Source organism: Torulaspora delbrueckii, chromosome 6 (genome assembly GCF_000243375.1).
Source record: "Torulaspora delbrueckii CBS 1146 chromosome 6, complete genome".
In the NCBI taxonomy this organism is placed as follows: Eukaryota; Fungi; Ascomycota; class Saccharomycetes; order Saccharomycetales; family Saccharomycetaceae; genus Torulaspora; species Torulaspora delbrueckii.
Genome location: NC_016506.1, coordinates 166,008 through 188,416, shown reverse-complemented (window position 1 = coordinate 188,416; position 22,409 = coordinate 166,008). Strand labels below are relative to the sequence as shown.

General features: G+C 41.6%; 9 protein-coding genes across 9 annotated transcripts; 3 read left to right on the top strand and 6 right to left on the bottom strand.

The window, feature by feature from the left end:
* Positions 1–49: 49 nt before the first annotated feature.
* On the bottom strand, positions 50–2,476 carry AGC1 (citrin; the record flags this gene model as incomplete). The annotated part of the gene is made up of 1 exon (XM_003682078.1): positions 50–2,476. The coding sequence occupies one exon, from the start codon at positions 2,474–2,476 to the stop codon at positions 50–52; it is 2,427 nt and encodes an 808-aa protein (XP_003682126.1).
* Positions 2,477–3,129: 653 nt separating this feature from the next.
* Positions 3,130–6,363, bottom strand: SDD4 (Sdd4p; the record flags this gene model as incomplete). The annotated part of the gene is made up of 1 exon (XM_003682077.1): positions 3,130–6,363. The coding sequence occupies one exon, from the start codon at positions 6,361–6,363 to the stop codon at positions 3,130–3,132; it is 3,234 nt and encodes a 1,077-aa protein (XP_003682125.1).
* A 214-nt stretch (positions 6,364–6,577) lies between these two features.
* Positions 6,578–7,675, bottom strand: EAF3 (Eaf3p; the record flags this gene model as incomplete). Its single annotated transcript, XM_003682076.1, has 1 exon — positions 6,578–7,675. The coding sequence occupies one exon, from the start codon at positions 7,673–7,675 to the stop codon at positions 6,578–6,580; it is 1,098 nt and encodes a 365-aa protein (XP_003682124.1).
* Positions 7,676–7,998: 323 nt separating this feature from the next.
* Positions 7,999–9,474, top strand: YCK3 (casein kinase YCK3; the record flags this gene model as incomplete). The annotated part of the gene is made up of 1 exon (XM_003682075.1): positions 7,999–9,474. One exon carries the CDS (start codon positions 7,999–8,001, stop codon positions 9,472–9,474), a length of 1,476 nt encoding a protein of 491 aa, XP_003682123.1.
* A 426-nt stretch (positions 9,475–9,900) lies between these two features.
* DSE1 (Dse1p) lies at positions 9,901–11,547 on the bottom strand (the record flags this gene model as incomplete). Its single annotated transcript, XM_003682074.1, has 1 exon — positions 9,901–11,547. The coding sequence occupies one exon, from the start codon at positions 11,545–11,547 to the stop codon at positions 9,901–9,903; it is 1,647 nt and encodes a 548-aa protein (XP_003682122.1).
* A 790-nt stretch (positions 11,548–12,337) lies between these two features.
* RSP5 (NEDD4 family E3 ubiquitin-protein ligase) lies at positions 12,338–14,707 on the top strand (the record flags this gene model as incomplete). Its single annotated transcript, XM_003682073.1, has 1 exon — positions 12,338–14,707. One exon carries the CDS (start codon positions 12,338–12,340, stop codon positions 14,705–14,707), a length of 2,370 nt encoding a protein of 789 aa, XP_003682121.1.
* Positions 14,708–15,400: 693 nt separating this feature from the next.
* Positions 15,401–16,891, top strand: TDEL0F00980 (uncharacterized protein; the record flags this gene model as incomplete). Its single annotated transcript, XM_003682072.1, has 1 exon — positions 15,401–16,891. The coding sequence occupies one exon, from the start codon at positions 15,401–15,403 to the stop codon at positions 16,889–16,891; it is 1,491 nt and encodes a 496-aa protein (XP_003682120.1).
* Positions 16,892–17,700: 809 nt separating this feature from the next.
* MPT5 (Mpt5p) lies at positions 17,701–19,989 on the bottom strand (the record flags this gene model as incomplete). Its single annotated transcript, XM_003682071.1, has 1 exon — positions 17,701–19,989. The coding sequence occupies one exon, from the start codon at positions 19,987–19,989 to the stop codon at positions 17,701–17,703; it is 2,289 nt and encodes a 762-aa protein (XP_003682119.1).
* Positions 19,990–21,439: 1,450 nt separating this feature from the next.
* NSA2 (rRNA-processing protein NSA2) lies at positions 21,440–22,225 on the bottom strand (the record flags this gene model as incomplete). The annotated part of the gene is made up of 1 exon (XM_003682070.1): positions 21,440–22,225. One exon carries the CDS (start codon positions 22,223–22,225, stop codon positions 21,440–21,442), a length of 786 nt encoding a protein of 261 aa, XP_003682118.1.
* Positions 22,226–22,409: the final 184 nt, after the last annotated feature.

Sequence of the window (22,409 nt, the reverse complement as noted above, 5' to 3'; positions counted from 1 at the left end):
TTGACTTATAATGAACGAATTAGTTATTTACAAAATGGTTTATACGTGTTCACTTTCCATCAAGTTCAATTTTCTTTAAATAGTCATGGAAATTACTGTAGACGGTAAAATCGAACCTCGAGAAATTATTGTCCAGGTCCATGAATACCTTGGCTACTTGACAGCTCTTATAATAGTAGTTCAAGTAGTTACTGCTGTAAGGATCGACTGTCGGGCTGAAGAATTTCGGTTGAGGAGGAGCATGCTTGTTTGATTTTGATGAAGAGCTTAGGTCGCTGAAAAATGTCGTAAATGAGTTGGTAACGGTTGGTGTTTCATCAACGTCTTTATTTGCTAACTTCTCTTCGTTGGGAAGAGGATACAAGTTTTTGAATAACTCATAGGCCGCTAAAGTGAAACCAAATTGGGGGGAACTTCTTAAAACGCGAGCTCCTCCTCCTCGAAAGAAACTTCTGAAGCTTTCCTCTTTCAAAATTGTACGTGCAGCATGTAGGATACCTTTATAGTGGGTCTCTCCTCTCCTAGGGTCGATTTGTAATCTAGTTTTTATCACATCGCAGGGAGTGGTCAAATAAGCAGCAGGCATCCCAGCCAGCCCACCAGATAGCAGCAATTCCCAAGTCTTCAATCTACTACGTTTGGATTCATCTTGAGGATCGAAGTTGAAAAGATCACGCTTGATATGAGCATAAGTCGGGAAATAAATGGCCGAAAACGGCACGTCCCTCATTAAACATGCAGTAACCCCTCTGTACAACCCACGTAAGCCAAGTCTTTTAATGATCCCTGTTGCCGTTATCTGAGCTTGAGCCAAGTTTTCAGTGGCATACTCTGATCTGACCTGCAATCTAATTTTGACAACTTCCAGTGGATTTGTGAAGAGGACCTGGCAAGCCCCAGCACAAGCCCCCGAAGCAATCTCAGCAGGAAGACTTAATTTCCCATTCTTGTCGGTCAAAGTTTTTCTCATGAGATCATTGACTGCCAGTTTAATGGCCTTCTCGGGTGCTACACCCATCAATTGAGGGCCCAGACCAGAATATAGACCTTTAATACCCTCGCGAGATAAGATTTTTGTAAAACAGTCAATAGAATTTTTGTATTGCGACGATGATCTCTGGGCTTGCAACCTAGTCTTAACCAGATCGATAGGATAAACTATAGTAGCGCCAATACATCCAGCGATCGACCCCAGAGAGAAGTTATAGAGCGAGTCAAATATTGGATAAAAGTAATAATTGGTGTACAGTGATGACTCTTGAATTTTGCGAAGCTCCATTTGATGCACGATATCATTTAGATAATTTGGGTTCAAAATTTTCATAAAATCCTCTGTTGTCAGATTGGAAGCTATAGTGGCCTTGTCAGTTTTAGCCAAGAAAAGTTCAAATAGTCCGGTAGATGCCTGAGATAGTTTTTTCAACGTGGAGTCCTGATCGAATGTGCCAGCCAGCTCTTGATAGTTTGTGTTGAAGAATTCCAGCTGTTTTTCAGATCCACTTATCCCGTGAGCGTAGTCATTTTGAATGAACTTCTCGATGCTGTTATCTTGATGATGTAAATGCAGTTCTTTTAGTCTGTTATTCATTTTAGAGTTCGCCACTATCGAAAAAAGCAGATTGATCTGTGATGGTGAAAACTCAGTGATATTATTAACCTTGTTGTACTGTGTATTCAAAACATCCATGAAATGAGCTTTGGTGATAACATACTCTCTCAGATCACGTTCAGAGAAGTCATTCATAGTAGCATTTTTGATCAGAGCCTGATTCAATAAATCAAAGTTCTGGAATAAATAAAATATGTCTTTGAAGACATTGAAGGCAATTGAGGTGTTATTGGATTTAATTAGTGTGGTATTGGTGAGATTAAGAGATTCAAAAACATCTGCCGAAATCCTATGCGAATAAAACAACTTCAAAAGGTAGACAAGTTGATTCTTGTTCAGTGTCAGACAGTCCTTATTTGGATCGATATGAGATAACCTATCAAATCCCACAAATAACTTCTCATTTTTCAGGTCATTTTGCAGAATTGTTACGATAGAGTTCAAACTCAGATGAGGACCCTCTTTCTGGCCAAATGGGTATGATTCATAAAATTTAAGAAACTTGAATTCATTCCAATCCAGAAAGAGGTTATTTTTTTGTATGAAATCGTCCTGTACACTATCATGCAGAAGGTTAATCGTCTCCTTGAACTGATTGATATTCAACAGTAGCTCATCGAAGCTCAGGGACTTGCTAGCGTAGTTGATCGACTTGATTCGAATATCATCAACACTTATACGTGAAGATGATAGAGTCCCCAACCGCCTTTGCCCTTCCATCAATTTTTTTCGAGCCTTTATTCTTGCAACATCAAACTTCCTGAAGAACTCAAATAGCATAATGAGATGGAAATTATCATTTTCCAAAAGATTGTTGAAGTGGAACCAGTCATTAATTGTCATGTAGCCCTTATTGTTCTCATCCATGGCAAAGAATATGCAACCAAATGTATGTGACGGTATTTGATTCAAATCAAAGGAATGGTCGGTAAAGTTGGAGTAAAGCCTTTTTGAGCTTGTGATTAATTTGATAAAGTCATCATATCTTAAAATTGGTTGACCACCAACTTGTCCATTAGGCGATTGAGTCTGGCCTCCAGGTTCTCCAATACAGCAATATGGATCTTGAAGTTTTCGTTGTTCTGGAGTCAGAAGAGTGGCATATTTTTTGTAAGATTTCCACCTGCTGAAGCTTTTTTTCTACTGTACGAGTTAACTTGTTCCATTTTTAAGAATGACCTGTATTATTGCATAGGACCCATTCCCGTACAAATCCACTATCAGTTTTTAGACTGCGAAAAGACAATGAGAAATATTATAGAGGTAAAAGCACTCTGCCCAATTTCCAATGGCTTGAAGATTGCCTTAACGTACTGTCATCGAAAAGCTGAAAGGTTACTGGCTGCGCGAGCAGCTTAGAAAATTTCCATCTCAAATTATTCTTATTCGACATCGAATCAAAGTATGAAAGGATAAAGATCGCCTAGTGAGACTGGCTTTTGATTATATACTATTAATTATAGGAAGGCCCTGATACCAGCAGAGGCCTCTGCCTTCGAAGGTGCAATGTAAATGAGAGCTCATACCTTATACATACTCTCACAAGTTGGAGAAGACTTGCCTAGACACCGCTCAAAGCAATTATCAAATAGTTTGGCGAACTCACGTCCTAAATCCCAGTAGCCGTTCTCGAAGATTTCTTTCATGAACTTCATCATTCCACAAAGGTGGTTAGTGCCTGGCACACTTGCCAGCATCTGCGCCTTGCGAAGTATCTCATGATGGTACGAGATAGGGTCAGTCGAAGAGGTTTCGACATTCAGCACCCGGTACATTCTAGCCAGATATTCTTCAAAAGGTTCCTTGGGAATATATTCATCTTTGAGCTTTTTATTCGATAAGGCCGCCGCATCATCAGTAGTGCCTGTTTCTTGCATTTGTAAATCCTTCTGTGAATCATCTACTGATGGGTTTATCCATATCGAGGTTTCCGGACCATATAGGGCGAAGTTGTAAGACCATACCAGCAGTGCGAGCAAAGCAATAGTATTTGGCCTTGTGATGCAGTTATCGGAATTCACATTGTATGACTTGTTTGCTACGCTCCCCGTTTCCGTTTCCCGATCTATGAACATTTCGAACAAGAGCTGATAAGCATAAACCATTGCGACACTACCAGTCTTTGTGTCGGATGCAAATTGGAGAATTCTTCTAGAGACAAGGTCATATTCTTCAATTCCAGATCTGACATTCATCCTCCAGGGCGCACCCCCGTAAATGTAATAGTCATAGTGGAATATCCTCAAAATAACTTGTGCCATGTGGTATTCGGGAATTTTACAACCGGGATCATTGATTCTGCCGAGTGTGTTGACGTCTGCACCCATACTATTAACGTAGTCAGATTTAGGAAGGTTTGGCTCTTGGCTTTGTCCACGGCTTAGTGTTCCTCTTGCACAGTCGATAAAACAGTCATTTGCCTCAGTACAGCTTCCTTGTATTTGATAAAGCCAATAATCGAGAGCGAATGAGAAAATGTCTTGCCAGGACATGTTTTCATTACCCATACCTAGATTGCACTTGATAGTCGTAGCAAATAGGTCGCCCTCATTGCTCTCTTGGCATTGGAACATTGTTGAAATTATGCCTGCCAACAGTACCTTTTTGCCCAAAGTACTTTTCATATCCCAATTTTTAAGTTCCTGGGTCTGGTGTCTCGTCAGAGGGTTTCGAACGTTCTGCAAGGTTTGGACTGCCTCACCCATAAGTTGTTTGAGGGCAGATAAAAAGGTCTTAGGCTCTTTTTCAAAACCATACTCCAGCAGCGTCTCACAACTCAAGTCGTATGACTCCCAAACTATGTCTGAACAGGGTAGAGTCAATTGGATCTGATTGCAATTAATAAACAGGTTAAGGTATCCGAAAACAACAGCATGTGTTGTGTCCATGTAAAACGCGTAAAATGCCACCCTTTTCAACATTTCGAAATCAATCCACTGGCGATATACTTGTTCGGGGTCTTGCCAGCCGTTGGGTTTTTCTTCAGTCTTCAGTATCAAGGGATGCCCTCCTAATGATGGTGTTCTTCTTAGAAGTTGAATCGTAGTACCATGATGAAGGTACGATCTTTCATGCAAGTATCTATTGGTACAGGTTTTTTCGTAACCTTCAACCAGCAAAAGGCTCTGTATGATGTACGTCTTCGAAGGTGGTTGAAAGTCATCATGAGAAAAATAGATCCATCTTAGTGGCGCACATATAATATCACTAATAGTCTCTCGATAATCACTTTCAAGGAAAGAAGCCCCCACCATTATCATGGCTAAAATCAAAATAGGTGGTTGTTCATCAATGTGAAATGATGGTTTATGCAAAAGGCCATATTGTGTGTGAAAGTTGGACCAAAATGAACGCAACGATTTCTTAAGGTTGTCCATAGGAACCTCTCGCAGCTCTGGGATGATATCATATAATTCTTCGCTTTTCTCTTGAGAGAAATTGTATTTGGTTTTTGGATCGGCGTGGAAAAAAGACGGGACCGTTTTCATCGAGAACAAAACCCTTTGTTTGTAACGATGTGAAATCTTATCATTTTCGATTTGCTTTTGTAGCTCATCAATGTTTGATTTTTGAACTAACAAGTTGTCTTTCATACTACAACGACGTGCGCTAAATTTCTGTAATTTAGAATTGTTCTTGAGGGCAGATTCTGAAAGTGACGGTGAAACCGATGATGAGCCGATGTTTTCCTTATCAAAGAGATTATTATCCTGAGAAGTTGCTTTTGTCTCTGCTAATTCTTGCATGAAAGTTTGCAATGGATCATTACTGAGAAAATCAATGGAAAATAAATCTTGCATCTTCGTTACACTTGCAGGAGTTGCTAATGCCTCTGCTCCAGAAGGACCTTGCTGTGATTTTGGAGCTTGTGGAAGTTGCGGACCTTGCGGTTGAGACTGAGGACTACCGCTCTGAGCGAAACCGTATACTTGATAGGAGTTGGGACTAAAGGACTGGGTTGTTGGAGAATTATTTGGCTGTGGAAGCTGTTTGTTTGGCATCCCAGCTGCTGTTGTAGGTAACGAAGACGCGTTTATTGGATTTCTTTCATTTGCTGCGTAACCATTGTGCGGTTGCCCAGTGGATCCGTTACCGTTTTCAAATAACCAATTGAAAAACTGGTTTACATTCTGTCCATTATTATTTTTGTTACGCGAATCGCTATTATTCTGTGTAGGATAGTAGTCCTGCTGACGATTTAAATTCTGATATGAGCTTTGACTTCTGTCCGGAGCGACTGAAGGGTTCTCATTCATGGGTGACTGATAGCTTGGGCCGAAGTTTGTGAACTGCACGTGTTGTGGGGGCAGTAAATTGGGAGGAGCTGAACCAGCAGCACCTGTAGTTGGTGGAGTCGTTATAGAACTAGTTGACTGACTTCTAGGGAGAAAGTCCCCAATCGATGTGGAGTTACTCTGAAGTCGACCACCCATCTTTGTATGCCTCTTTACGTGTCTTGCAAGTAAATCTTTCCTCACAAAAGTTCTGTTACAAGCTAGTCCAGTATTCGGGAATACATACGAGCATTTGAAGATTTCCTTAGGCCAATGGTTCAGCTTGTGACGTGACAGGTGCTCCTGTCTTGTGAATGACTTATCACAAGCCGGATGCGGACATTTAAACCTACCGCTAGTGCTTGCTGATAGTATGTGTGAATCTGAAGGGGGCCCATCCACTCCATATGCCTGATGGCTCATCTCAGAACCCGCTTCGTGCTTGAAATGGCCAAGACCCGGTAATTCATCATGAGACATCCTTCCTTGTTCAATTCTTTGATGGCCGGAGCCCTTGTGTGTCTGTTTTCGATTTCTTTACAATTGTTTGTTTAATATGGATGGTCTGATTTATTTAACAATTAGCAACTGGCGCTACTGGAGAACTACGAAAATTGAAAGAAATTGAAAAAAATTCGAATTTCTGTCGAGTTTACATTAAAATGTCCATGTTATTCTCTTGTATATTATTTATCTACATACCCAATGCTACGCCTTCGTACTGACTTGAAGTATTTATATAGTAGCCCCTGCAGTTTTGTAAGTCGAAGAGATCATCAATATTGACTACCAGCCATTCAAATAGGGATTCCGTCTGCTTTACAATCAACTGGCAGCTTTGAGAGTCCGCCGTGGTCGCAGTCATGAGTTCTGGCAGGACACTCAAGAGCCTGAGAAGGTGAATTGGTCCGTAAATGTTGCAGAATGAGACGTCTTTAAATTTCTGTTTTTTGAGCACTTCATCGTATTGTAACCTCTCCAATCGATACAGCAGCAGGATGGGCAAGCTTCTTTCGAAATATAATCGCAGACCTGAGCAGTATTCTGATAGTTGCGATTGCAAAGCGGGCGATTCAAGCTTCTTGCTCATCGCTTCTTCGTAGGAGGTCAACGTTTTATCTACAGTAACTGTTGGCGAGGGCAATTGGCAGATCTTCTTATCCTTGGTCACAAATTCCCAGTCGTCTACCTGCAGCGACTTCAACTTGACCGGAATGTGTAGCACAATACGTGGTGCGGTAAACTGAGATGCTGATGAGCCCACCGCTGCTCCAATACCACTTTGGCTCCACGTTCGCCCCGCTCCATCCTCTGGGTTCCCCAATGTGGTAGTATTATTAGCATTGCTCACACCATTAGTGGCCGTTGCAGCTTTCTTGCCCGCAGTAATTCCCTTGGCAATATCGTGCTTACTTCTCCTCCCTGGTCCTAGACCGGTACCCTTCTTCTTCTTGTGCTGTTCCTGTTGCAGCCTCTTGGCGTTTCTAGCTTCTTCAACTAGAGATTTCTTCAATGCCAAGTTTTCCTCGTTATACTCATGGATCCTATCCGGTCCAATCCATTCATCCCACGTCGATTTCCATCCCTGATAGTGCACAAAATAGCACTCTTGTTCCACAAGCTCTGAGGGAACATTGTCCACACCCTCATCATTGTCATCCTCCACAGTCACAACCTGACCATCCTCCATCATCGACACCTTCCTACTCTTGGGATCCCACACCCGCAAGACCTTCGCCCCATACAACATTGGCCCATGGAACGCCAGACACTTCCCACCAACTTCGAACATCTCACACACCTCAAGGACCTCTTAATAGGGCTATTGAACCACTAGTCTTTTAGCTTTAGAGCTCTTTACAGTGAAGAAGCTGTTAATTCGTGGCTTATGACGCTCGAAAGAAGAGCGTTGAAATTTCGGTGATTGTGAAAAAACTTTGACCCGTAATAAAGCTCATTACGGACATTGGAGTAGACGAGAGTTCACGTTTGAGCTGCTTTGAGTTGGTCTGATTGATCTTAGGTTGAACGTTGGCACTGGTTTGATACTTGAGCCTAACATTTGGTGTTTTTACGAGCTGTGGTTCTTGAAAAAGGGAGGTTGAAGTGACAATTATGTCTCAACGCTCTTCGCAACATATAGTGGGGATCCATTATGCTGTGGGAGCCAAGATCGGCGAAGGGTCTTTTGGGGTTATCTTTGAAGGTGAAAATGTGCTGAACAGCGGTTACAATGGGATGAACAACACCAACAAGGAGAATGATGTGGACTCAAAAGGATCCGAACCCGTGGCGATCAAGTTTGAACCCCGTCGCTCGGATGCACCACAGTTAAGGGATGAATTTAGAGCTTACAGGATATTAAACGGGTGTCGAGGGATCCCGCACGCTTATTATTTCGGACAAGAAGGGATGCACAATGTCTTGATCCTGGATTTGTTGGGACCTTCACTAGAGGATTTATTCGAATGGTGTGGAAGGAGATTTTCCGTCAAGACTACTTGTCTTGTCGCAAAGCAGATGATAGACCGTGTTAGGACAATTCACGAGCACGATTTGATTTATCGTGATATCAAACCCGATAATTTTCTTATTGCACAATACCAGAGGAATACTGGCGATATGCAACTAATTAAATCTGTGGCAGGTTCCGCTAATGGAGACCCTAATCTGATATACATGGTTGATTTCGGTATGGCTAAGCAATATAGAGACCCCAGGACGAAACAACATATTCCGTACCGTGAAAGAAAATCTTTAAGCGGAACTGCGAGATATATGTCTATCAATACACATTTTGGTCGCGAGCAATCGCGCAGGGATGATCTAGAATCACTAGGACACGTCTTTTTTTACTTCTTAAGAGGTTCGCTGCCTTGGCAAGGTCTTAAGGCCCCCAACAACAAGCTGAAATATGAAAAGATTGGTCTCACAAAGCAAAAATTGAATCCAGATGACCTGCTTACGGAGTCCATACCACCGCAATTCGCGACTTACCTGAAATACGCTCGATCGTTGAGATTTGATGAAACTCCAGATTATGATTATCTTATCTCACTAATGGATGACGTACTTCGCCGGTTGGGCCTACAAGATGATGGTCATTACGATTGGATGGACCTGAATAACGGACAAGGCTGGAACATCAAAGTGAACAAGAGAGCAAACTTACACGGTTACGGGAACGCCGCTCCAAGGCATAACGATAACACAAATAATGGTACCAGGTCTCCAAGCAACGCAAGAGCCAAATCTCAGTCTAATAATCCTAATTCGGTCAATTTGGCCAAGCAAAAATTGAGACAAGCTAATGATGGATCAATGGGGGTTCCAAATAGTTCAAGCGCAATGAAACATAGAACTTATGATTCCATGGGTAATCATGTTTTGAAACCTAATATGTTGAGTAATGTTCCTAATGCTTACAACGACGGAAGGCCAGGAGGCACCAAGCCGGACGATAAAAATGCATTGTACTATCAAAGACAACAGCTTAACCACCCGCAATTCAATCAAAGACCTCATATGGATGATACAGAGTTCGTTGAAAGCAAGGGTTTCTGTGCCAAATACTGCTGCTGCTGGTGCTGAGGTGGTCAATGAGATCTTGTATTCTCTTCGATCATCAATACATTCATCTCTTCCGCGTAGATCGTGAGCGCTGGGCGCAAGACGTGAAGAAAAGCAATTATCGAAGAAACGATATAGCTTACTATTTTGTGTTGTGATCTCTAATCATTCAATTACCAGATTTTGTGGATTTTCCTTCCTCATGAACAGATCGAATATGTTCTTTATAATCTGCGAAATGTATTATACTACATCAAATGTCAGTTGCATTGCCTATCTGTGATAACTATTTCAAAAGAATCCAGCATTTCCCCACGCACTATGATAGGATATATACATCACTCCTTTTGGAGTCAAAATAGCATTGCTTCATATTGACAAAAATATAGAAAAAACTTTGACTTGTAAATCCTTCTTTAGTCATACATAAAACTCCTTATTTAAAACTCAGTGATATATTGTAGACCCACTCATATCGTTGAGGGTATAGATGCTCCTATGGGAGTCATGATGATAATGCTTGTTGTAAGTTAGATGTTCATCTTCATTTTCCGAATGCGAGGTATGCTCTGATGAGCAATCTGAGTGCATGGAAAACGATGATAGCTCATTGGAAGATAACGCAGAGTCTGAATCATGGATAGGTCTGTCCTCTGGATTAACGAGCCGTACATTTGCATCTGTACTCTCTTCATTTCCGTCATTGCCTGAAGCTGTTGATGTTATGCATTTGACGTCACGTATGCGGTGCATGCCCAGTTCTCGAGAGTCCAATGTTACTAACGAGCCATTAGATAGGGTATCCATGAAAACAGATCCATGGACGCAACTTTTGGGGTATTGTTTGTGCATACTATCACCATTTACAACGATATTTCCGCATTGACTTACTTCGTGTAACGATTCCTGGTTTTGAACAATGATTGAGCTGAACCCTTGTGCCAACGTTGCCTTTTTCATGTTGTCAATACGTTTCATGTCCCAAGAGATAATAATTCCTTGGTCATCACTGGTGTAAAGCGTTTTTGACTCTTCGTGATAACTCAATGACTGAACGCAGCCTTTCATGGGCACTATATCACACTTGGCTTCACCCCCAGTTGACCTTATATCCCAGAGTTTCACGGTATCATTGACGCAATTTGCCAAGTGGAATTCATCGAGCCACACACAATCATACGAAGAAATTTGTTGCGATGAAAGGCGAGAAGATGTGACCTGGGAATCTGGGATGTACAAATTACCAGCATTTTTTTGGTCACATCTCAGGTCTAGTAACGCAATACCACTCTTACCGAACTGCGATCCACACAGGGACAAGAGATAGGGATTTTTGTTAATTGCAAATGATTCAATACCCGCAAAGCTTTGTAAGTATTGAGGAGTTCTTGAACCGTTGATATCGTAGATGAACAAGGAATCATTCACAAGTGATACAAAGCCTCTTTGGTGCCATGGCTTCAAATTCCGAACAGGCAAGGACGTAAATGATTGTAACCAGTTGTCCAAATTTGGAGGATCCTGGCGACTCAGGAATTTCCCATTCTTGTATCGCTTGACAACCTTTGCATCTCCATAATCCATAGAGGTCGAGATTAAGTTGATAACCCCATCTTGGTGACCTGTTAGCATCAGTTGATCATGACCATCATAGTAACTTGCGTCACAATCGCGCTGTGGAAGTAATGTGGTACTCATTATTGGAGTACCAGGCACTGAAATAGTTTGAATCTCATGTAATCTGGGTGTTGATTCATCCTGTTGTATCTTGAGTAATTTCAAGTTATCCTTAGAGTCCATATTGGAGACCAATAGTGTATCGTCGACCACTGACAGCCCCGTGGGGAGCGAAGTAGATCTCTTGTCAACATTGACCTTCCAATACTGCGATTCAAGCTTCTTGGTGGTATAATAGTCGTTGAAATCATCAGAGGCTTTCCTCAAAAGCGGTGAACCAAGTCGAGAGGCATCATTTTGCCAAGATTTCTTATGGTATCCCGAAGTATCAATCATTCCGCATCTCGAGGAGCTCTTCTTCACAATAATGGCCGGCTGCCGAAACACATTGGCCGGTCTGTAATACGTAGAGTCCATTCTGTCTGACAGTTGTCCTCGTTGGCAAAGAGAACTAACGAGAGGACGTAACGCCAGATTGCCAGCAGTTATATAACTCCATCTTACCAAGCCAGCAGTCCAGCAAAACACAAATGTAGTCTAAGCATCCTTTGTTGTTTGTTGTTGTTGTTGTTTATTTATTTATTAGACGGGAGGCTGGCTTTATTTTGTAAACAAAACTTAACCGCCCAGCCTTGAAAATAAAATCACGTGACTATAAGCTGACAAAACTCCAGCTTAAGAGTTAATCAAAAGGGCAGCAAATAGTGCATCAACTAGCCAGTCAGTAAGAGCGGTTTTGGGGACTTTTAGAGAGCGGTTTAGATACCATCTTTGGTCACGTGTATCCCAATTTAGAAGTGTATCTCAAATTATACCATTCGGTAGCTAAGATTCAGTAGTATTGATTACCGTTACTATCGAAGCTGTTTGATTATCTTTCGACGCTATTGTCGTCATTTATCGGCCTAAAATCTCTTCCCGTCAAAAGCGACACCGTTAGCTGAGGAAAAATTCATACTCGAAGGGGCAAAAGACGGCAAACCGAGCTACTAATCACTTCCTCGATGAAGGTATTAAGGCTGTCATTGGCACTTGTTATAGGTCTATTAAGTTGACTGTTTGCGTAGGGATCATCAGTTATCTGGGCTTCGGGAAAGAACGAGCGAGTATCTATACTTTACGGTCTAGTTTGTGGGTTACGTGATAGAAAGGGATTAATTCGAGTTGGTCTGATAGAGGATTTATAAGGATTAAAAAGGACCTTTAAATGCCGTCAATCTTGGTTAAATTGGTGGCCGCTGAGTCTCTGTACAAGCGGGACGTGTTTCGGTCGCCGGATCCTTTTGCTGTGTTGATGGTGGATGGATATCAGACGAAATCGACCTCGGCAGCCAAGAAAACACTTAATCCGTATTGGAATGAAACTTTCAAGTTTAATGATGTGAATGAGAACTCTATTCTGAGCATACAGGTTTTTGACCAGAAAAAATTTAAGAAGAAGGATCAAGGTTTTTTAGGAGTTATCAATGTGAGAGTCGGTGATGTCCTGGGGCATTTGGATGAGGACTCTACTGGTAGTGCCAGATCCGCTGAGGAGACTATCACACGAGAATTAAAGAGATCCAATGACGGTATGGCCGTTAGTGGTAGATTGATTGTCGTTTTGTCAAAGCAACCTTCGGCTGCTGAGAACTCCAATCGTCACTCCAGTGGGCTACAAACTGAAGCAGCAAATGGTGGCGGGTCGGCCCGTTCTCAGTCGGGTGCTCATACCCCTAGACCCACTGCGGGATTCGTGGAGCACACTTTGCAAAGTGGTGCTACTACGTCTAATGCTACTTCATCCTCAAATAACTCAACGAGACAGTATTCTTCTTTTGAAGACCAATACGGACGTTTGCCGCCCGGTTGGGAGAGAAGAACGGACAATTTCGGGCGTACTTACTATGTCGATCATAATACAAGAACCACTACGTGGAAAAGGCCCACTTTGGATCAAAGCGAAACTGAACGTGGGAACCAGCTTAATGCAAATACCGAGTTACAAAGAAGGCAACATAGGGGTAGAACTCTACCCACGGGATCCTCTGAGAACTCTTCCGTGACCGTGCAGACCGGCTCTGGTTCTCAGACTCCAGCGATTAACGGTACCGCTGCCGCGGCTTTCGCGGCAACTGGTGCTACCACTTCTGGTCTAGGTGAATTGCCCTCCGGTTGGGAACAAAGATTCACCCCAGAGGGAAGAGCTTATTTCGTCGATCACAACACTAGAACAACTACCTGGGTCGATCCTAGAAGGCAACAATATATTCGTACCTACGGCCCAGCAAGTACTACGATACAACAACAACCGGTATCGCAATTGGGCCCTCTACCTTCTGGTTGGGAAATGAGATTGACAAACACGGCTCGTGTTTATTTTGTCGATCATAATACAAAGACTACTACTTGGGACGATCCAAGATTACCTTCGTCATTGGATCAAAATGTCCCTCAATACAAGCGTGACTTTAGGCGTAAGGTCATCTACTTCAGATCACAACCAGCATTGAGAATTCTACCGGGTCAATGTCATATCAAGGTGCGCAGAAAGAACATTTTTGAAGACGCTTACCAAGAAATAATGAGACAAACTCCAGAAGATTTGAAGAAAAGATTAATGATCAAGTTCGATGGTGAAGAAGGTCTGGATTACGGTGGTGTGTCGAGAGAATTCTTCTTCTTGTTATCACATGAAATGTTCAATCCTTTCTACTGTCTATTTGAATATTCCGCGCATGATAACTATACGATACAAATAAATCCAAACAGTGGTATCAACCCTGAACATTTGAATTATTTCAAATTCATTGGTAGAGTGGTAGGATTAGGTGTGTTCCACAGAAGATTCCTGGATGCATTTTTCGTTGGTGCTCTTTACAAGATGATGCTTCGTAAGAAAGTGGTATTGCAGGATATGGAAGGTGTTGATGCCGAGGTTCATAACTCGTTGAAATGGATGCTTGAAAATAGTATAGATGGTATATTGGATCTGACATTCAGTGCTGATGATGAAAGATTCGGAGAATTGCTCACGGTGGATTTAAAACCAAAAGGAAGAACCATCGAAGTTACTGACGAGAACAAGAAGGAATATGTCGAACTATTTGCACAATGGAAGATAGTAGATAGAGTGCAGGAACAGTTCAGAGCGTTCATGGACGGTTTCAATGAGTTGATCCCAGAAGATCTAGTCACAGTGTTCGATGAACGTGAACTGGAGCTGCTGATTGGTGGTATCGCAGAAATCGACGTTGAGGACTGGAAGAAACACACTGATTATCGTGGTTATCAGGAATCAGATGAAGTTGTTAAATGGTTCTGGAAATGTATCACTGAATGGGATAATGAACAAAGAGCACGTCTGCTTCAATTTACCACTGGTACTTCACGTATTCCTGTTAATGGATTCAAGGACTTACAAGGTTCAGATGGTCCAAGAAGGTTTACCATCGAGAAAGCGGGCGAACAAGGACAGTTACCCAAATCGCACACTTGTTTTAACAGAGTGGATCTACCACCATATGATGATTATGACAGTCTGAAACAGAAATTGACATTAGCCGTGGAGGAGACGATAGGATTTGGTCAAGAATGAGCTTAGGTATCCTTCTTTTATTATTTAGTTTGGTACCATAAAATGAAATTTTTACACTTATACTTCTTATACTTTCAATAATTCGGTATAGACACTGATAGTTTAGCAGTCAGCATACCAGCTAGCATACCAGCAATTGTTTACATCAAAAATTAAAGGCTTTCATTTCACCTCAATAGTTTCGTTGTTTGATATTTGCAATATTTGTTCTCAACATATGCAAAGTACGGCGGATAGGATTAAATGTATTAACAAATATTATGGTAAAATTAAAGGTTCAAGATGAGTAGTATCACAAGAGGCCTGTTCAAGATAATAATTTACATATGGTTATAAGAATATAAATCTCTAACGGATTCGACAAAGAAAAGAAGTTTTAAACCCTAATGCATTTCTCTGAGAAAGTGAATGACGTTACCAATTTCACATTTATTTCCACCAAACTCGAGGCCTTTTACGCTAAGTTATTATTACAACATCAGACAGATTGGATGTCTTTGAAAAGTATCTAGACCCAAAATTTTATTATCAAAAGCTCCATTACACAGCTTGAAAGTTATGTTAGTCGCTTCATAATGACTGGCTTTCTTCACTTTTCGGTGGGGCATCGGTTTTCTCGCTAAAAAAGTAAAGTTACGAAGCTCTAGCAACAGACGAACCTGATATTAAATCGAGCAGCGATGAATCGAGGGAATGCCTCCTAAATTGCCTGGCTTCTATTACGATGAAGAAAAAGGCCGCTACTTTCGTGAAACAGCCGGCACTGGCTCACGGAATGATGGTCGAGAGCTGAAGAAGAGGAAGGTTGAAGAACAAAAGGTAGTCGCTGCAAAGAATCTAAAAACGAGACGCAAGGAAATATACAAGCAATATATATCTGAGCTTTTTGATCCCCTTGAACAAGAATTTGGTATCTCGAATGCCTCACATTATATCGAAGGACTAAAAATCGAAGATAGGTTTCATGCCGAGTCAAAATGCCACAATACAAGGATAGATAGATCTTTTGGAGTTGTTCCATTGCACCATGAGATAGGTAAACATATCTTGTGTGAAAGCAGCTCGAAAGACAACTTCAGACTGGCCTTCACCTCTCGCAACTGTCAGGTTGAGAGTTATGTTCACAATTTCAGCGAAGGAAATGATTCTGGGATTATGGAGCTGGATAAATATTTACCTGAAAACCTAGAAGTAAGTTTAGATTCTTCATCCGAAAATTTTGGTTACAAAACAGTGAGACTGGAAGGTAGCAGCTTTGCTGCTAGAGGTTTATACTGTCATATGGCTGAGAAGGATAGCGGCCGGCACTTGTTCGTGACGGTGAAAAGAGGACAGATACTGAGCCGCCTCATAAGAACTGAACAATTTGCTGCCCACCAGAATGTGCATGACTCTATAGACCTGGGAGAGATGTTCCTGGTAGCGGTTGGACCGTCGTTGGAGCTTTTCAGTTGGGAAGAGCGCGGAAGCAAATACAATAAAAAACTCCAATTGTCTAAAAAGAGATCAGATATACTATGTCTGGCGTCTGGGGCTAGCGATCTGGTCTCGATCAATTTATATGCGGGCTGTCGTGACGGCTCAATTTACGCAATTAATATGCGTCTCGTTGGAAGACCGGAAATCGTCTCCAAGAAGTGCTTCAAATTACCTGGTGTTCGTTCTATACTGAGCATGAAGACTACAGATCTCGAAGGAATTTTGTTTATTTCTGCTATATCAAACGATTCTCAGGTTTTGATGATGCTGGACATGATGTTAGACCCCGCTGATTGTATACTGGTAACGTTCAACACATCATTTTTCAATATGACAGAAGAGCATGAAGTGTTTGAGGTCACTTCAGATGGGAGATTTTTGATCTACGGTTCAACTGCCAGCCATGATGGACGCGGAGATTACGAGTTGTTTTCATCGAACCAGGCGGACAACCTTGTGCATGAGAAGTCTGGAAACGGGATCACATTCTTCCCGCTTAGAACTCTCAGGAAAGATTATTTGATGAGCTCCGATCTCCAGGAACTAGGGCTGCGGTCCGTTGGTATTGGGAAGCTTGAGACAAATTGCTCAAACTTCTCTGGCAATGAAGAAACTTACAAAGTTTTTATGATATTACGAAGCGTTTCTAACCCCACAGCGATGTTCTTGCCAAATATGGCCTTGATGTCTACCGATGTGATCTAGTGAAGATGTATTTTCATTTATATTCAAAACAATGTTGCTCTATTATTGTGTTTATTCTTTTGCCTCGTCCACCAGTTCAACACCTGCTTGCTATTGTGAATGACAGGGAGCACGATACTCAAACCGTAGCTCAGCGAATATACATCGTCTTTTAAAAAACTCCGTTGGATCAAGAGGTTTGATAGTTGGACTGTGTTGGTATTGTTAATAATAATTTTTATATTTAGACGAAAAATAGTGCAATTTATTTAATTTGATACAACTCCACGATCACTTCTTAGTTCAACTCTTTTCTCTCTATGCTTTGAGTCGCATCTTTCCCATCTGTTTAATCAGAGCTGATTAAACTCAGAAAGTGCACAGGGAACTAGTAATTCGAGCGAATGCAAAATGTATGGCGTAAGGTCTTAACGAATGAGTGAATGACTGGATAACCGAAATGAAAAATGGGTAACTGAATGAATGACGAATGTAAGGTACAACGTAACATAATATCGTGGAAACTTAGCAAATTTGGAAGAAAGGGTGCATAGGGAAAACCCTGCGAATGAAAGGATTGGACTTCAGCGGGGCTCATGAAATAGGTAACATAACCGTGCTGTTGATGTATCAATTAAGAACGAACACCGAGTCTCCATAGAGCAAAGGGCTAATTACGGTGGGTTCCTTTTTTTATTTTTATTTTATTTGGTTCGTCACCTTCGTTTTCTTGAGGTGATCTGATTGTACGTTTTTAGTTTTGTTTTTAGTTTCTCTAGTTTCTTGATATGTGCAGTTCAATAGGATTGATTTTTTAGAAAAGGAATTCTCTAACTGAAACCGAAATTATGCTTACCGCTCTGTACGAATTCACTTTGAGTACCGTCCATGTACATTGGAGCAGCAAGATAATTATTCTCCATGAAATTGGGTTGATGTTGCAACTGAGGTGGTTGAAGTGGGTAGGAGTTATTGACAACTCTTTGCTGAGAAAAATTGGGGTCTCGTAAACTACACTGGGAATTTGTTGAAAATGCAAAGTTGTTCACCATCATTGGATCGCCAACGCTGTTTTGGAAAAGGTTAGTGCTGCTGCTGCTGTTGCTATTACCTTCGTTGGAGAAACCCATTGCAAGCAACGGTTGTTGTGATGGTAGCAAGTTTGGATTTGAGTTAGGCTTAGGTAATGGTGCGCTGATGAATTGCTGCTGTGGAGGAAAACCCTGCGTCATAGGTGGATTCTGCGCGAAGAATTGAGGTTGTTGATAATTCATCTCATTTATATTCATACCATCAGGAGCAGCATTCAAGGTGTTTTGAGCTTGTTGCGGTCCCTGTTGTAATCCCTGCTGCTGATAAACAGCGTATGGCAACGAAACAGAGCTACTACTTCTCCTATGATACGCGTTAGCAGGCAATGAAAAATGGCGAGCATGCTGTTTTTGATACATTTCTGTACCATTCTTGTTACTATGATTTTTGTGGTTATAATGGTGGAAATGGTTGTCACTATGATTATTGTGATTACCGTTGTTGCTTCCTCCGTTAGAATTTCTCTTTGGAGAGAGATCTGTAAATTGAATGCCGGTCAATTCGGCATAAGATTTCACTTTCAACTTGATCTTTTTAGCATACGAAGTAGTTTTAATACTTGGTAAAAACTCTTTTGTCAAAATGACTAGATGTCCAATCTTAGTGGTAAAGTCATGACTGAACATGGCGAGCTTGCCATGAGTTACGATGGTGTTGCCAGGATGCTCTAAGATCTGAGAGTAATTCTTGACATCAAGTAACGTTTGCAAAGCATAATTCCCGAAATTGTCTCTGATCAGTACATTCAAGTTGAGTGTGAAAATGTCAATTATGGTGAGCAAAATGCGCATGACAGCTGACACCACATCGTCATTGATATCTGAGGCAACGTCATGCTTATTTTTTGGGACAGCAGCCATGATTACACGGAACAACTTCTTGATATATTTTTCCACAACGTTGGATGAGAATTTGAGACATGATAACTGGCAAAGTTCATTTGACAATCTGTTGAAAATTTCTCCCAAAAGATAGAAATCCAGTTCTTTGATGTCCAGTAGAAATTGAATAATATAGTTACCAAATTGATCGTTGATCAGACCTGGTAAGAACTGGATGATCTTCACGGAAATCTTGAAAATTTGTTGTAAAGTACAAACGCTCAACAATTTTTGCAGAACACAACAACCATGCTTGTGAGTCGATATGGTGATAATGTTGTTCTGATCGACAATAGCGTCAATAATAAAACTGAATTTCGAAGGTGGGAATTTAAAGATACATTTTTGAATCACATGGTTACCGTTCAAATCGTTGATCAAAGTCACGACCTGATCTATAGAGGTGTGCTCTTGTGAAAAGCCTTTTATGATCAAATCAATTTGGTTTTCGTTATCCATAGTATCAATGATCTTTTGCAACGATCTGGTACCATACTGATTGATAGAGATTTGAAAAAGGTTTGGGTATATTGATTGAATTAGCACCGTCTTCTGTTCGACAGTAAGATATTCGCAGAGCTTTTGAATCAGGTAATTGCCGAATGAGTCTAAAATCAAATCCAGGAAGAATGGTTTGATTTGATCATACATCAAATCGCGCACGATATTAGATTCTGTTGGTGACTCAAGCTTCTTCTGCAAAAATCGACAACCAAACTGATCTGTAGCCAATTTAACGTAGTCCAACTCCTCTAGAGGCAGCGAAGTTATCTCCAACATAGGAGGGTTATTTGACATGCCTTGATCATTCGAAGTAATAGAGACATTCCTTAGCGATGAAGCCGATGTAGTGTTAGTTGAGTTCGCATTTGTATTGCAATGATCGAAGACTGTGTCAAACTCATTGATCAAAGGCAAATTTGAAGATGTATTATTGGTACTAGCTGCATTGGGAGAGAAAGTCTTCATCATAGCCACCGGGGACTGGCCCGATGACATGAATTGATTGAATTCGGAAAGATCTAGTGACTGGGTCTTCTGATGGTGCCTCTTACTATTCATCTGACCAAGCGGGGGCGGGGTCACCGGCTCCACCAACGATTGGATCGAGTTGACCGAAAGCTGTGGTTGATGGTTATAGGACATCGAGGAGTGAACCGAAGGTTGAGTCGAGTTATCTGTCGTACTACCAGCGAATGAGTGTTCCAACTGCGAATTGCTCTACTAGCGTTAGTAAAGGTGGTTCTGGGACTACACGGTGACTAATCCAGATTACCAATTGGAAGACCAAAGGGATTGGTAAACCACACAGATCAGGATCGTGGGATATAGGTGGTATGTAACGATCATCTAGCAGCTTCACTTTTTTTCCGCTGATGGGTGACCGTTCGGACACATCCGGACAGATCGAATTTTTACATACTTAACTTAACTCTTATGAAGACAAGAGTCGTCAAATGAATAACTTCAATTCTGTCAGATAGCCACCCTTTGATCATCAATTGATATCATAGGTCATCGTGTTACCATCGAGCAATTGCTTGGAAAGTCTTGAGAAAATCTTGGTTCGAACATACCATTAAAAATGTAACTGCACAACTCTATGTGCTTGATCTGTGGGGAGATGACTATACTTACAAGTCCAAATCACCCAGAAGAATCTCTTGCTATCCTATTGGCAACTTTTCGAAAAGTTTGGCCTCCAAGGATATGCTAGCACACAGTGGCAAGTCAACTATATTGCCCTGAGTTGGTGGGTATAGAGTGGTGAGGAAAATATATAGTGCCAAGACAGAACGGGATCAAACGAAGGAGCGAATGATTTTTTATAATTGGAATCAGGGCTACGTTCGATCCAGTACACGGTCCGCCCGGTGTGGATGGGATGCGAAACGGTTAGAGAGTGTTCATTCAAGGTAAGAATGCTAAACTGGCGCTTCCAACCAATGAAACGTTACCCCATCACTGTTACACATGACCTTTCTTTTACATTTCATCATACAAGATTATAAACTAGGCTCTAGATGAACTAGGTGCGTTGGGATGTTCTGGACGATTGCCCCGTTGATGAGGCTTTTACATAGTGACGGTCTTGTGCTTGAGGCGTACAAATCACCAATTTGCAGGGCTTTGCAAAGTAGAGTAATAAATCGGGCCGATTGCCCTCGATAGAAGCTTCTTGAATGTGTGGGTTCGTTTGAAAAATTTCGCGATTATTCCCTAGCTAAGGAAATTGCCCCTGGCATGAAAATATATGATCCGGGAAAGGCCATAGTTAACTCGGTGTAAAATTAGACGTTGAGCTGCATGTCTAAGGCAGGCGCAGCGGCATGAAGAACTAATTGCTCAATCCAGAACGCGAGACCAAGAGTTTTATTTTTGGTTAAGCGACAGGGGATTTGCTGTTGCCTAGTTCCGCGGTAATGGATAGGCAAGAAGGACGATCATTATCGACCTTGATTGCTCTTCGCTGGTCGTTGCCCTCGAAGTTCTTAAAGATGGACCTTTGAAAAAAAGTGTTGATATCCACACCCGTGCACCTCACGATGCGCTTTAGTTGTCCCATTACATATCTATTGTACACTATTTGATGAGCTTATACTAGTAGAACTGCGTTAACACAGCCATCTCTGTCTGGTTCGTTAGTCACTTGAGCATATTTACCCCACACAACTTTACCACCAGCAGTGACCATCCCCAGCTCGGAAACGTTGACTTCGATCACCGTACCCTTCGTCAGCACACCCAATTGGGTGTACATTGGGGATTGTGGGTTCTTCTTGACTGCTAGAATCGGTAGAAAAACTGTAACTCCCAACTCAGGGTGGGTCACATTGGCCTTTTTCTGTCTTAGCGCGCTAGGTCTGATGATTCTTTCCATCTTGACGGGTCTTCTGGTGAAACCTTCACCAACAAATGTATGTTTTGTGATCATTCTCTTCCAAGACTTGGATTTAGATTTACCGGTCTTCACCACCTTGAACATTTCTTCTTCACTTATACCACGAACCTTGGGCAAAGGAACAGAAAATTTGTCCGCTTTCTCCAATCTTTTTTGCTTGATAGAAGAAGAGATAGCCTTGGCAGTATTGCTCTGTTCTCTGTCCAACAGATACGTTGGCAAAGCCTCGCCAGATTGGTCCAACGGCTTCGAGCCACCTTTCACCTTTGATTGCTCATGCGCCTTGATCTTCTTCTTCATTGCGACCTTCTCAGCATATCTCTTCTTAGCAAATTGTTTACCCTTCCAACCAGTTAACTTCTGGGCACGTTCTGATACCTTGTGGGCTTCTCTTGCCTCCTTCTTACGCTTACGCTCATCGTAATCCAGTCTACGACCATGCTGCTTGATATGCTGCTCAATGTATTCGTTTTGAGGCATCTTGAATTGACAACAGACCTGCTAATGAGTTAGACTTAACCTGCAACAACTGTTCAAAGATAGTGTGTCTTGTTCAGTTATGGGCATCTCATCGCTTCTTTGAAAAATTTGTCAAACTTTCGGGTAATTCTGAAAATTTTTTAAAGATAATTTGAAGATAATTTAAAGATTAGATGAGATGCGA